Genomic DNA, 15,998 nt, shown 5'->3' on the forward strand with positions numbered 1-15,998 from the left:
TAGAGTTACACCTTTTGAAGTCAATGGGCTTAGAAGGTACAACTCTGCTTAAGACAGCACTAGTTACAGCTTTTGATATCTGATCACATGCTGGCAAGAATTCACCACAGATAAATGCTAACCATTCATCCGGAAAGAGAAGAGAGTTACTTGAGTTCCTGCTGCTGAAACCTTGATTTTGAATAATACTAGATACTAAAAAAAGGCTAAAAAGTTGGATTGCATGGGGAAAAGATTTGAACGGGAAAAATATTTTTCTCCTTTATCTACCTTATGGCAATCACCTCCAGGAATAACTTCCAGAATATACACCAAGGACCCTTCATTTCTGTTAATGTCTCCTTCTATGTTCAAGCCGAGGCCTGTTCCCTTGGAAACGGTGATAAGCTGAAACATGCTGTCACTAGACAAGAAAAGAAAACAAAGTTAGCTTTAAAAGGTCAGTGACTGGGAAATGGAATACAAAGTAGGAGACCAGCATGTGCCATATACCTCCCTTAATTTTCTCATAAGTAGACTTTGACAATATGTTACACAGATGCATAAACTTTAAACAAGCAATCCCTTCAGTTCAAACCTAGTAACTGCTCATGCAGGTGGAAACAGACAAAAACTTAAATCAAGCAATGTCGCACAAACTGAGACATTCAGAGCTGCACCTAAGGCCCAAACAACACATTATGTCTAACACGTGATCACAATGGAGAAATTAGTTCCTGGGGCAACTATATTTAGCAGCACTAAAGGTGTCAGGCGATGGAGACTCAAGGCAGTATTCATTGAAATAGTGTATACTTTATTGGAAACTCATAGCTGGATACAAAAGTTGAGACTAATACTTGGGAATGGGTGTCTCTTAGTCTTATGGAATCTACATCAAAGCGATATCTAAACAAAACCACTATTCTCAAAACAACAGGGAGTGAAGGTGCAAACTTTCACACGAGAGCTTCCGCTTATCTCTGGGAAGATGCTGGCCGACCGTGGTATCTACTAACGGTCGCATTCCTTTGCTCTTTTTACAACCTAAACAAAGTTAACACTTCAAACATCCTCTCTTTGATATGCATGCTAGCTACAGTATAACAAAAGGCTTTGGGTTAGTATGGAGAGTCCATTTGGTTAGTATTTTATAATTTCAGCATGATAGAGTTACAGAGCCTGACATACTGCCCCCCTAAGCTCGCGCTCGGGGTTTGTCTGGGTGCAGTAGGTAAAATCTTTTTAGAAGAAGAGGTGCCCTTAGATCTGTTGACTTAACCCATTCGTCGCAAGAGGGGGGAAAGTACTTCCATCGAACCAGGAAATGCAATATCCCCGCTTTAGCTGGGCATCTAGTATCTCTTGCACTTCATGATGACTCTGACCCCTCACTTGAATAGGGGTGGGCGTTGTAGGGCGTGGATGCCAAGATGCAGCTCCAGGATCTTTTTTCAGAAGACTGCAATGGAAAACGGTGAATTTTACTAAACATTTTAGGTAGTTCTAGTTCAACAGTCACTGCATTTATTACTCTTTTGATTTTGAAAGGTCCTAAGTATTTGTATGCCAGTTTTCCGGATGATTGTTGGAAAGGTAGGTTTTTGGTTGGGAGGAACTCAGTATCCCCTACTTTGAAGTTCCATTCGGGAGAGTGTTTTTTGTCGAATTGTGCCTTGTAATCCTTTTTAGCCACTTCCAGGTTTTCTTGGATTATTTCCCACACTTTGGCTAGAGTTTCCCACCATTGGCGACACGAGGTGGGGGAACTGGTAGTGTTGGTGACTGGCAGATTGGGGAAGGGTTTCCCTTCGTATCCATTCACAATTTGAAAGGGAGTGGTTTTTGTTGAGCTATGCAGGCTATTGTTGTAGCCATACTCCGCAAAAGGCAATAGTTCCACCCAATTGTCTTGTTGGTAATTAATGAAGCACCTTAGATATTGTTCGAGAAGAGAGTTCACATGTTCCGTCTGCCCATCCGTTTGCGGGTGGTAGGCGGAACTCAGTCCCTGTTCAATCCCTGTTAGTTTACAAAACTCCCACCAGAAGTTGGCAACGAACTGTGGGCCACGGTCACTAATGACCTTGTCCGGGAATGAGTGTAGTTTCACAATGTGTTGGAAAAATAGGCGTGCTAGTTTTTTAGCGGTGGGGAGTTGTTTGCAAGGGATGAAGTGGGCTTGTTTTGAAAACGTGTCAACCACCACTAGAATTACTGTCCGTCCTTGCGATACAGGCAGTTCGACTATAAAGTCCATGGACACCACCAAGGTCGTCCCGCTGTGGGAGTGGGATGAAGTAAACCGGGTGTTTTCCCTCCCCTCCTTTTGGCCATTATGCAGGTTGGACAAGACGCTACAAATTCTGAAATATCTTTTTTCATTTGGGGCCACCAGAACTAACTACTTACTAGATGCAGCGTTCTTACATAGCCAAAATGCCCGGCTAATTTGCTGCTGTGGCAGTGCTGCAGCACTTCCTGGCGGAGGCTTTTGGGGATGTACAATTTCCCTTCATGATACCAAAATCCTCCTTCCCCCTTTACTAGCCCTTCTGGCCGTTCCTCCCCTTCTTGTTCTGCTTCTGTGATTAGTTTATTTCCCCCCCATGGTTCTAGTTTCCCGGTCTTTTTTCCTGACCGAGTGGTCACACCACCTGCAATAGCTGAAGGCGGGATGAGAGAGTCTACGGTTTCTTCCCGCTGGCTTTCGTGTTGCGGCAACCGAGAGAGGGCGTCGGCTAAAAAGTTTTTTGAGCCAGGGATGTGTCGTAATGTGAAATCAAATTTGGCGAAGAACCCTGCCCACCTAATCTGTTTGGCGGTTAATTTTCGGCGCCCGGTAAGCGCCTCTAAGTTTTTGTGATCTGTCCATATTTCAAATGGCACCCTGGCCCCTTCCAGCCATGACCACTATGTTTTTAAGGCGAACATTACTGCAAAGGCTTCTTTGTCCCAGACTGACCAATTACGTTATTCATTAGAAAAATTCTTGGCTATATAGGCGCAGAGTTTTAATCTGCCCTCGGGGTCTTTCTGCATCAGTATGGCTCCGACGGCTACATCAGAGGTGTCACATTGCATCACGAAAGGTTTCAGTTCATTGGGGTGCGCTAGAATGTGTTCACTGGTGAACAGTTGTTTTAATTTCTCAAACGCCTTCTGACATTCAGGGGACCATACTAATCTCGAACTTGGTTTTTTCATCTCGGGTCCCCGCCCCTTAGTCTTTAGCAAGTCGGTTAGCGGTAGCATCACTTTGGCAAAGCCCTCTATGAACCCACGGTAAAAATTTGCGAATCCGATGAAAGATTGGAGCTGTCTACATGTTCTCGGGGGTTCCTAGTCCAACACTGCTTGGATTTTCACTGGGTCCATGGCTAAGCCTTTTCCCAATACCCTGAAGACCAAGTAATCTAGTTCCTTTTGGTGAAATTCACATTTCGACAATTTAGCATAGAGTTTGTGCTCTAGCAGGGTGTTGAGCACTTTTCTCACCAACTTTATGTGGGAGGGTAGATCTTTCAAATAGATAATGATGTCATCCAGGTAAACCACCACCCCTTTGTACAGGTACTCTCTCAGTACTTCGTTGATGAAATTCATAAACACTCCGGGGGCCCCCTGTAACCCAAACGGCATCACTAAGTACTCACATTGACCCAGGGGGGTGTTGAACGGTGTCTTCCATTCGTCCCCTTCTTTAATTCTGACTCGGAAGTAAGCGTCCCTCAGATCTAATTTTGTAAAGATGCACCCTTCTGATACTGTGCTTAACAAGTCTTTAATCAGGGGGATGGGGTAGGCGTTTGACATGGATATGGCATTTATCCCACGAAAATCTGTGCAAAGTCTAAGCCCCCCGTCCTTCTTCTTTCTGAACAGTACTGGGGCCGCGTGCGGCGCCGTGGCTAGCCGGATGAACCCCCAGTTTAAATTTTTGTCCAAGAACTTTCTCAATTCAGCCTTCTCTGCCCATCCCATTGAATACAGTTTTGCTTTGGGTAATTCTTGCCCCGCTATGAGTTCATTAGCAAAGTCTGTGCTTCTGTGTGTGGGGAGTTCGTCCGCCTCTTCCTCATTAAACACTTTACGTAAGTCCCGATACTCTTGTGGGATGGATCGTACTTCCTCTATGGTTAGGCATAGTCTCTCGTTTTGGGGGGGAGGCGAGGGGCCCCATTTTACTGACCAGTGGTGATGGGTGCATTTTTTTGCTGTCAAAGTCTATGGTTTGCTCGGCCCACTGGATGTTTGGTTGATGTCTCGCCAGCCATCCTACCCCCACTACTACATTGAAGGATGAGGAGGGGGCAATTACGAACACTTCCATGTCCCAGTGCTCTTTAATCCCTACTGGGAAGAATTAAGTTTCTTCTACACACGGCTCCCCCTTCATTACTGTCCCATCCATCTGCTCGAATTGTAGCGGGTGGGGTAGGGGTGTTCTGGCTAACCTTAGTGCTTCTACTAACCTTGGGGTGATGATCTCCCTAGTGCACCCCGAGTCAATTAGCGCTCGGGTGTGCATGAAACCTTTGGAATTGGGATTTAATAGAGTCAAAGGGACTAGAAATAGTTCTCCGGATATTCTCACCCGCAGTGGTGCCGGTGTGGCGTCGACCTGCCTTTCGGCACCGCTTAGGGCAGGTCATGCTCGTTTCCTGATGGCTCCGTCTCGTCTCCAGACTCGTTCCCCCCTGGTAAAATCCTCGTCAAGCACCACCGACAATGCAGTGTTGCCCCGACTGGGCTCCTTTGGTCTTCCCGGTGTCTTCTTCACCTTGGGGCCCGTAGTCTTCGGTGCAGAGGGGGGGGCTCGAGGTTTCTCGGGGCATTCCCCGACTAGGTGCCCCAGGTCACCACATCGATAGCATCTGCGGGTGGCAGATCCCTTTGCGGAGCTGCTCAAGGGGGGGGAGTAGGTTTTTTGGGCTCAGTCTTTGCCCCTGACCGAGCCTCACGTCCCCCTCTGCTCCCCTCTCACTGGTGCTGTAGAGCCACCCGAGGGCCCAATCCAGAAGAGCGGATCTGAGGCCACTCTGGTAGGCCTCGATCTTTATCACTTCGTTCCATCCTCTCACCCGGGCACAGTGGGTCTGGAACTCCGCCATGTATTCTCTCACTGAGCGGGTCCCTTGCTTCAGGTCTTTCAGCACGTTGAGGGCCCCAGCCTCGGAGAGGATCCTCGTACTGGCGCAGCATGGCTTGTAAGAAGCTGTGCACACTCCCCAGTTCTGGACCTCTCGACCCATATAGACTCACATACCATCTCCGGGCCGCTCCCGTGAGTTTCGATTCTAGGTAGTCCACTCGGCTCAGCTCATCAGGGAAGGTGTTCCCCCAGTAGTGCATATAGCTGGTCGCCTGGATGGTGAAGTATTCCACTTTTTCTTGGTCCCCGTCGAACTTGAGATCGAGTTCACGGGGTTTTCCTGGCTCTCGAGGCGCTGGACCTCCGGGAGAGGGTGCCGGTGGCGCCGGTGCTCCCTCACTGCCGCCTCCACCTGGGTTCGCTAGAGGTGGTGGCGCGGGTGGTCCCAATCCCCGGGGTTGCCAGCGTTCCATCTCCCACAGGGACTGCATGCAGTCGATCTGCCTCCCTACTTCCCGGGCGATTGCCTGGGTATTACTCTGGATCTTGCTTTGGAGGTCCCTCGCCAGCCCTTTCATCTGGCTTTTCACTTTCCCCAAGATTTTTTCTCTCTTTTTTTAATTAAATTTTATTGTTATATATTCCAACACCACTCCACCTCTGTGAGAATCCCAGGCCATAGATACATAATAATATTCCATATATTTATAACCATTAACTTTCCATCCAAGTACAACTCCATCAGTCTATTTAATTTATTTTATTTTATTTTTATTTTGTTCGATTTATATCCCGCCCTACCCCACCAAAGCGGGGGTAATCTTCTTATCTTCTTATTCATTCATTTTCTTATTAACCAACCAATCATCTTAAATTGTTTAACCTTTTCCAAATACCTCACCATCTTTCTAAACCGGCCCTCCTCCTGTTCCCTAACCTTTAATCCATTCATTCTTCGAATCTTCATCGTTAAATACTCCAAAATTATTATATTATTCATTTTATCCCTCCAATGATTAATTGTCAGTTCCTCAGCTTCTTTCCAATTCCTTGCTATCACTTGTCTTGCTGCTACTAACATCAAATTAATCCATTTACTATCCTCTTTTGATCTTAACCCTGCACCATCCAAATTAATAAATGCCATTGCTTTAGATATACTTATTCTTCTTCCCATAACCTTTGTCATCTCTATGCCAACCTGAACCCAGAACTTTTTCACTAAAGGACAATCCCACCACATGTGACTGAAAGTTCCAATTTCTCCACATTTCCTTCAACAATTTTTACTCCCTGATTTAGAAATATAATACAACTTAATCGGTGTATAATACCATTTCTGTATCATCTTCAATCCCTGCTCCTGCATTAATCTAGAAGTTGTGACAAAAGGAGGTAATCTAAAAATCCTTTCCCAATCTTCATCTAAAATTTTTTCATCAATATCTGTTTCCCAATATTCCTTCAAAAATTCTCTCGGAGATTTCCCTGTACCTAATAAAATCTTATACAATTTTGAAACTATTTTTGACTTATCTTCTCCATACTCTTTCACCAATTTTTCAAAGGGAGTATTAATTCTTTTACCAATATTTTTAAGAGTTTCTCTTCCAAGCGGGCGGCTTCATCTTCTTTCCCCGGGCCCCCGGCCCCGTCCTCCTCATCCTCCAAGTCGGACAGGCTCACGCGTGATGCGTCGACCTCTTCTCCTGGCTCTCCTGCAGGTGGCCTGGTGAGGAGGGTCTCGTGTCGAGCTGGGGCTGTGTCCATCAGTGCGGTAGAGGTCTTCGGCTTCCACTGCTGCGGGCTGATGAACAGGGTTTGGATGTAGGAAGGGGATTTGATTCCCGTGGCGCGCCTATGTCCAAGGACGTGCCATGGGGGAGTTTTCGGTTCCCCTGGAGGTTCTCTGTTATCCGGAACTTTTTCAGCCATTCAGCCATTCAGACTTCAAAATGGCCGGTTCAGATAAACCCCTTTTTAAGGATTAGTCTCAAAATGTCAGGCAATGGAGACTCAAGGCAGTATTCATTGAAACAATGTATACTTTATTGGAAACTCATAGCTGGATACAAAAGTTGAGACTAATACCTGGGAATGGGTGTCTCTTAGTCTTATGGAATCTACATCAAAGTGATATCTAAACAAACCCACTATTCTCAAAACAACAGGGAGTGAAGGTGCAAACTTTCACATGAGAGCTTCCGCTTATCTCTTTGCCTCTGGGAAGATGCTGGCCGACCGCAGTATCTACTAATGGTCGCATTCCTTTGCTCTTTTTACAGCCTAAACAAAGTTAACACTTCAAACGTCCTCTTTTTGATATGCATGCTAGCTACAGTATAACAAAAGGCTGTGGGTTAGTATGGAGAGTCCATTTGGTTAATATTTTATAATTTCAGCATGAAAGAGTTACAGAGCCTGACAAAAGGGCCCTCATTCTGGTCAAAACCATGGACTGGGAATGCGGTGGACAGGCTCCTTCCTTCCCAACTGTGCTGTTTTCCTAACCTGAAACAGTCCTAAAGAGGCGCTATTTGCCTTATCAAAGAGATGCACTTGCGAGCATTCAGTAGCTGTGCAGCCTCCCCAATGGGACAAACAATGCTCCCTGGTCTGCTTCAGGCTGACAAAAGGGGGCCTGTGGAAAGGGAGGAGCCCTCCTCCCCTGCATGGTGGTCCTGATCCATACAAGGTCATGGCATTTCTAAATCGAGTCGCAATTTTAAGTTGAGTTGCAACAGGGAATTCAATCAGTAAGTTGTAGAGTGCCTGCCTTTCATGCAGAAGGATCCAGGGTCAGGCCTTGTATCTGTCCAAAGATCTTAGATATAGGTTGTTGCAAAATACCTCTTCTTGCCTGAGACCTTGGATAGATGCTGAGCAGACAACACTGAAATAGGTGGGTCGATGGTCTGACCTGATGTAAGTTTCCTGCTTATAAAGCAAACCAGGTATGTCATTATGCCCCAGTCAGAAATTATAGGTTGTGTTCTTCCTATCAACTAGTATTGAAACCTGGCAATAAACATCGTTTGTAACCCTGTTTTACAGGGAAGCGGGCAAACCACAGATTGCAATTTGGACAAAAATTACAAACTGCAGGTTGGATCCAATATAAGGATCATGCAACTTCACCACTTCCCCTCTTCTGAGTAGTCCCTTTCAGTTCCTGAAATGTTTATACCCAAGGAAGCAGGACTTGCATGAATTAATAGCCACGCTGCAGTGGAGAAAAGGAATGGGGCCCAAATCCTTCCCTTCTGCCATCTGTAGAGCTACACTGACAAAAGAGATTGAAAGGGCAATTTCATTCCCTTCCTCCTCCTTACAGCCTCTCGACATCTGGTTATTAGTCCATATAGGCCGAGACCCCAAGAACATTCATGAAGCCTGAAAGCGTTGCTGGTAGAAGGACAGTTTAAAAAAGATCTGCGTTCCTTGAGTCTACGGAGAGCTGCAGTCATGTACAACCATGAAAGTGAAAATCTTTCATTACTCAACTGTGCACAAAGGGAGACAGGAAGAAGTGTGCAAATTCAAGAACACCCCAATTCATAAGCCCTGGTTTGTCCCTAAGTCTGAATAATGCTTAAGTGTCCCTAATGCCCTGGACACATTAAATGTTGTTGCTGCTGTTCAGTTACACAGTTTGAGTCCGACTCTTTGCAACCCCGTGGACAAAGTCACACCAGGCCCTCCTGTCTTCCACCATCCTCCGAAGTCTGCTCAAATTTGTGTTTGTTACATCAGTAACGCTGTCCAGCCATCTCATCTTTTGCCATCCCCTTCTTCTTTTGCCTTGTCTTTTCTAGCATCAGGATCTTCTCCAGTGAAGGCTCCCTTCTCATTTGGTGGCCAAAGTATTTAAGCGTCAGCTTCAGCATCTGACCTTCCAGAGAACAGTCTGGGTTGATTTCCCTTAGGACTGACTCACTTGATCTTCTTGCACTCCAATGGACTCTCAAGATTCTTCTCCAGCACCACAGCTCAAAAGCATCTATTCTTCTGCGCTCGGCCTTCCTTATGGTCCAGCTCTCACAGCCATACATTACTACTGGGAATACCATCACTTTGACTGTATAGACTTATGTTGGCAGGGTGATGTCTCTACTTTTTATTATACTGCCTAGGTTCGCCGTAGCTGTCCTCCCAAGGAACAAACGTCTTTTAATTTCATGGCTACAATCACCATCTGCAGTGATCTTGTATCCCAGAAAAGTGAAGTCTGTCACGACTTCCATGTCTTCTGTTTCTATTTGCCAAGGTGCTGGATGCCATGATCTTAGTTTTTTTTATGTTGAGTTTCAAGCCTACTTTTGTGCTCTCCTCTTTCACCCTCAACAAGAGGTTCTTTAGGTCCTCCTCACTTTCTGCCATTAGAGTGGTGTCATCTGCATATCTGAAGTCGTTGATGTTTTTCCCCGGCAATCTTAATTCCGGCTTCTGATTCATCCAATCAGCATTCCGCATGATGTACTCTGCATATAAATTAAATAAGCAGGGTGACAATATACATCCTTGCCAAACTCCTTTTCCTATTCTAAACCAATCAGTTGTTCCATATCCCATTCTGACAGTTGCTCCTTGACCCTTATACAGGTTTCTCAGGAGACGTGAGGTGGTCTGGTACACCCATCTCTTTAAGGACTTGCCACAGTTTGTTGTGATCCACACAATCAAACACTTCAGCGTAGACAATGAAACAGAAATAGACATTTTTCTGATACTTCCGTGCTTTCTCCATAATCCATCGAATGCTGGCAATTTGATCCCTAGTTCCTCTACCTCTCCGAAACCGACACATTAAGTATGTACTGGTAAAATGACCATTTTACCAATGGATGGGCCATTGACCGATCCAACATGGCTTCTCTTATGTTCTTACCAAGAAATTTGGTGAAGCTTTGGCATTCACATGGACAGTCCCAACACAGATACAATGGGACACTAGATGTGTGTCACTAAGAAGCTCCCAAAAATAGGTAGGCAAGCTGCAGTCACCTCTTTTGCTAATGGAACTGCCTGTCTCACAGGTGACCAAGCTGTTTTGCTTGGACCCCAGAGAAGGAGAGACATGATAAGGAACTTCAACCCTTCTATGAACCCTATGTCACATTTAGCAAACTGGGACACTGCAAAGCTGAAGTGTCTCTGTATCTATGGGTGGGTAATGACAATGGGGAAAGGATGCAAACTGGGATCTCAACTGTCTTCCTGGATTGATTCCGGTAATTTAAAAAAAAAAAACAAGAAAAAGAAAGAAGGGTGGCCAAAGAACAACAAATAAATAAATGTGGCCAGATATTCAAAATGCCTGCACCTCTTATATATAATTAATAAATGATATGGTACAGGATATGATTTTTGTGGTCTGTATATGGTGTCACCTGTGGTTAATTCACTGTCCAAGCTGAAAAGAGAAGCTCAGCAGCAGAGCAAATACTTTGCAAGTACCTTGCATGCAGAATAGCGCAAGTTTAATCCCTAGCGTCTCCAGCAAAAGAGTCTTGAGTAGTCAGTACAGGGAAAGACTTCTCTGAGAAGCCACTGCCAGCTAGAGTAGACAATACAAAATCAGCTACGCCAGCATCATATGTTCAAAGAAATACCACATAACATTTTAAAAAATTAAAACAAATCTTTTTTTAAAAAAGATTTCTTCTGTGTTGACAACTCACCACAACACAACAAGATAGCTTTTGAAACTGTAAAATTTATATATTCAGCCCTTTTACGTAACAACCTTTTCCATAAGTTTCTAATGGGAAAAACAGAACTATAAACTGCTGAAATTACTTTGTGGTGGCCTGAAGGGATGTTGCCAGTGCAGGCTTTCCATGGTAGTTTGTGATAATGCCTTTCGAATGGAACAGTGGAGGACTTGATGACCTTGAGGATGGTCCAGAAGAGAGACAGTCAATAGATTGACCTCAGGGGAAAAAAAGAAGACATACAGAATAAAAACTGGAGAACAAATTTTCAGGGCTGGCTTTGATCTTGTACTCTTCATGCTACATTCAGTTAAAATATATATGTAAGTATGTCCTACCTTTCTATCAAAATTAAATCCAAGAACAACATGATTTACAAACAGCATACTACAAAAAAACAATTAACAAACACATCCAACAGCACAAAAAAAGAAGACAAAAAGCAGACAGGCGTCAACAAAAAGCTGGGTCAATAGGATTTTTTTTGTAGCAGCATTAAAATATGTTCAATGTTAAAGCCTTACAGATAGCAGGGGAGTCTATAAGACATACTAAAAGCCTCTGGCTTTGACATAGCCCTTCTATGGACTGAGTGTACAGAATGTTCTTTGCCATCTTCTCCTTACTAGCACAGTCCTCTGCCCTACCTGAAAAGTCATTCCTGAGGAACAGAAAACCCAGGAACAGAGTGTGATGAGACATGAGAAGGCTGCAGCTAAGAAAGGGGGAATGACAGAAATTTCTTTCCCACCTACCTTCTTCAGGTATAAGCCTTTTGCTCCATTTCTGAAACTTACTGAAAAGCTGAAGGGGTGTGCTAACAGAAATGCTTTGATTTAGAAACTTGCATAACAATGCAAAGAGCCATATTATGTCATTTGAAATTACAGATGATAGAATTTGACACAACGTCTGAATTGCATGAGTTAAACACAATTCTAGCAAGCAGAATGTCCCTGGGACAGTTAGTTTGCAGGTACTCTGCCTCTTACATTTATCATCATGATGTATCTACTACTAAGCAGTGACTGATGGAGATGTCAGGATGCAGTTATTACCCATGCAGCACAAAATGTTCCCACACTGTGGGCCCAGATTGGATATTTTAAAGTTTTCTTTGGTTCCAAAAACAGAAAGCACCAGATTCTGCTTTGCAATGCTTTGATTAGCCCCTAGGGGGCAATACCACCCTTCTCTCTTTTTTAGTTCCATAAAAAAATCAGTAGAGTCTTGACTGAATAGCCCTGTCTTTTCTGTCCATCAAACATCAACCCACACATAAAACATGGGTTAAAAGGTCCATCTTCCAATTCATGCAAGCATTTCTACCAACCTGAAATATTAATGGAGGCCATTAGGCCACCGAGCATCCTTTACTATGTTCTTATGCTGCATACTGCAGATTTAGATATATATAAACAGCAACTCACCAGCTAGCAGCTCCGTTGGGGAACTCCTTGCAGAGTCCGTGTTACTGTGCAAGCCATACTTCTCCATTAGATTTAGGAATTCTTTTCTAGGACAATAAAGCTAAAGTTACATTACATATTTTAAAAGCTGCTGCAAAAATGTACATTTTCTGAGATTTTTCAGGGAAGAGATCCATCACAGCTAATGGCTCAGTATCAACACAACACAAGAACTATGGTTTGCTTTAACTATATTTAGCTTCTGAAACCAGGATTTGATCTGCAGGTGATCACTCACAGCCTGGCTTGCTTGACAAACACTGCTTTCATTGCCTTCACTTTGGCTTGTCACCTCTGTAGCCAGGGAGTGGATGAAGACACTGAAGAACAAGCTGTTGCATGTTTATACATCACATAGTTAAGACTGACTGGCTACTAGACAAACTTTCAAAACAAGGTTTTAGATCCTAGCTCATCAGACCTTTCTTAATCATGGATAGTACAATAGTCCATATTCAGAAATGAACATCGAGCTTCTATCTTTTTATTTAAAAATTAATTATTTATTAAGGAAGACATTAAAAAAAGAATACAAACATTGACACCAGAAAAGCACTTCTCCCCAAGAAAAAGCGGGGGGAAACCAACCTACAATGAACATGTAACAACAAAGGAAACAAGATAAGTTAACAAATTGGGGCATCAATAGAGAGCTCAAAATTCAGCATCTATACAGGAAGAAAAATTTATTTTTCTCCCCCCCTTTAAACATGTATAATTAGAGAATAGAGAGAGAAGTTTACTTAAGTTTTTCCCATAATCTGAGGAAGAGCTTAAACATGCTTTGAGTATTATTCTGAATTATGTATTATATAGGTTTGCAGAAGGGCAAGGAGTTACAACTTCTGGTTTGTGGCAAGTTAATACCTCCACCTATGCACCGATTGTATCTATCATGCTCATCTCTGGTTACAGTCAAGGAGCAGAGGATAGGAAGACAGCACAATGTATTCTGCACAGACAGATTTGTATCAGGCAGCATGCCATGCAGATCCAAACCTTGAAAAGATATTCCCTAAAGTGGGGCTTCAAAGTACAAAATCTTGGATGTTGCTGGTCCAAGAAAAAGTCTGCTTAATCTGCAAGCTGCAATTAAAAATCAAATTTGCCAGAACACCTAAACAGGGCTAAAAGCCTGGTTTTCCTATACCAATATCATCTTCAAAGTTCATGAATATTACCAGACTCTCACAGGGATGGTTCTCCATCTCTTCAGAGCTTCATGTTAGAGGTGACTGGGAGTTTTATTCTACTATGTATGCACCATTTCCAATCCCATCATTATTATTCTGGCAATGGTCCTGTTCCTCTGAACACTTGGGGGCAGGCTTTGAAATGCCTTCTTTTTGCCAATTGCTTTTAAACATGATTTTTCTCTTGCTGATGTTAATATTAATGCTCACAAGCTAGTACTACAGCATTTTAAAATATGTATTTTTCCTTGCAATTTGTCTCTCTGAAAGTTTATCTTCTGAAAAATGCAGAAAGGTGGTTGGTAAATCTGAAAAATAAATTCAGACATAATGACAGAGCACTACAAGGCTCTGTTCCAAGATGCAGAGCAATTTAAAGCTGGTTAACTGCTAGCAGTAGAGAATCAAACCAACCATTCATGCTATGGGCAGACTGTACTATGAGCCAGAAGAAAGGTGTCCATTTTATGAACTTTTGCACACATAATTGGGGGGGGGGGGGTATGACAAAGAAACAGTGCCAGCAGTTTGCAGTGCCAAAATCCTAAGACATTATTTTAGGGCTGCAAGACTTTTGCTTGACAGTAAATATAACTGTGAGGGCTTTTAGTGTCCTGGCCCCACTGATGGACCTTCTGATGGCACCTAGGTTTTTTGGCCACTGTGTGACATAGAGTGTTGGACTGGATGGGCCATTGGTCTGATTCAACATGGCTTCTCTTATGTTCTTACGTTAATTCAAATTGTCATGGTGAGGGGACTGTGGATTATTGATTATTGCAGACTGGAGACGGCTGACCATGATATGCCTTGAAAATAAACATCATACATTTTGATCCAATAAGTCTTCCTTTAACAGAGAAAGTGTTCATTCAACAAAGAAAGACTTTTCTTGTTCAGAAAAAGTCATTCTTTATTGGACAAGATATTTCTCCCTTGAAGGAAGACTTAATAGACCAGAGACGCAGGATGCAACTCAGCTGAAAGGAGCCATAGAATCCAACCCACAAAGTTGAAGAAAAAAGTTTTGTATTTACTGCATCATTACCAAACTGGGGCATCATTACCAAAACTTGAGAGCTGAGTATCAGGCATACTCAATCCCTGGGCCCTCTAGAAATCTACCTCACCACCCAAACATGTGCTATGTCACAGCCCCGCATTAATACACCATGAGGGGAAAGTCTTTCTTCTGTCCCATACTTTCCTCTTCTCTAACATTTGTTTGCTAAAGAAGGGGGGGGGAGGGTAAGAAACTGAATGGGTTCACCATACTTGCAAGTTTGAACTTCAAATATTCTAATTCTGAGCAATAATATGTGCACAGGATGAGCCTGCAATGCAGATCATTAGGCAAACACTTCCCTAACAAAGTAAAATACCACACTTGGAGAGGAATGCTGTTAAAATGAAGACTGATATTTTAAAAGGTAAGCATGGTAAAGGTAGGTCTTATTATAACTGAATAAACCTGCTCCAAGGAAATAAAACTCAATAAATTTGGTAATATGCTCAAATTTCCTTACACCACACATATTTTCAATCTGCACTTTATTTTGAACTTACTATTACTGTCTTCACATAATTTGCATTTTCCTGTTTCAAACGTTGCATTTTGGGGCAAGCAAGCCATTGATCAAGAGAATTGGATAGGTAAAAGATGGGAGATAAGAGCACTGCTCCAAGCAGTACATGATTTTGCAATGTGGTTAGGTACAGGACAAACATGACATTTAGGAAAGTGGCTAAGAGACTTCATGTGAAACCACAGTTCAATTCAGCTATTTAAGGGCTGTGTGATCACCTAAATTTGGAACTGTCCAGTAACTTTATGTCAAACCAGGAACTCAAACAATGGTGCAAAGTTCATTTATTTCCTTAGCTACGGTTTTGAATTACGTATGGCCATTTTGGCTCCATCATAACAACATAAGAGAAGCCATGTTTGATCACGCCAATGGCCCATCCAGTCCAACACTGTGTCACACAGTGGCCAAAAAAATTTTATATATACACACACACACACAGTGGCTAATAGCCACTGATGGACCTCTGCTCCATATTTTTATCTAAACCCCTCTTGAAGGTGGCCATGCTTGTGGCCGCCACCACCTCCTGTGGCAGTGAATTCCACATGTTAATCACCCTTTGGGTGAAGAAGTACTTCCTTTTATCCGTTTTAACCTGTCTGCTCAGCAATTTCAATCAATGCCCATGAGTTCTTGTATTGTGAGAAAGGGAGAAAAGTACCTCTTTCTCTACTTTCTCCATCCCATGCATTATCTTGTAAACCTCTTATCATGTCACCCCGCAGTCGACGTTTCTCCAAGCTAAAGAGTCCTAAGCGTTTCAACCTTTCTTCATAGGGAAAGTGTTCCAGCCCTTTAATCATTTTAGTTGCCCTTTTCTGGACTTTCTCCAATGCTATAATATCCTTTTTGAGGTGCGGCGACCAGAACTGCACACATACTCCAAATGAGACCGCACCATCGATTTATACAGGGGCATTATGATACTGGCTGATTGTTTTCAATTCCCTTCCTAATAA

At 43.2% G+C, this 15,998-nt stretch overlaps 1 protein-coding gene across 1 annotated transcript in view; it reads right to left on the minus strand.

Annotated features, from left to right (window-relative positions):
* The window catches only part of STXBP4 (syntaxin binding protein 4), a 240,927-nt gene that overhangs the window by 200,081 nt on the left and 24,848 nt on the right, over window positions 1–15,998 (minus strand). Inside the window, exons 6-8 of the mRNA XM_060253551.1 lie at window positions 12,219–12,304; window positions 10,874–11,006; window positions 271–403 (exon numbers count right to left, since the gene is read on the minus strand). Of these exons, the coding sequence (XP_060109534.1) occupies window positions 271–403; window positions 10,874–11,006; window positions 12,219–12,304 (352 nt within the window). The remainder of the gene's footprint in view (window positions 1–270; window positions 404–10,873; window positions 11,007–12,218; window positions 12,305–15,998) is intronic.

The sequence above is a fragment of the Heteronotia binoei genome, chromosome 13, assembly GCF_032191835.1.
Source record: "Heteronotia binoei isolate CCM8104 ecotype False Entrance Well chromosome 13, APGP_CSIRO_Hbin_v1, whole genome shotgun sequence".
In the NCBI taxonomy this organism is placed as follows: domain Eukaryota; kingdom Metazoa; phylum Chordata; class Lepidosauria; order Squamata; family Gekkonidae; genus Heteronotia; species Heteronotia binoei.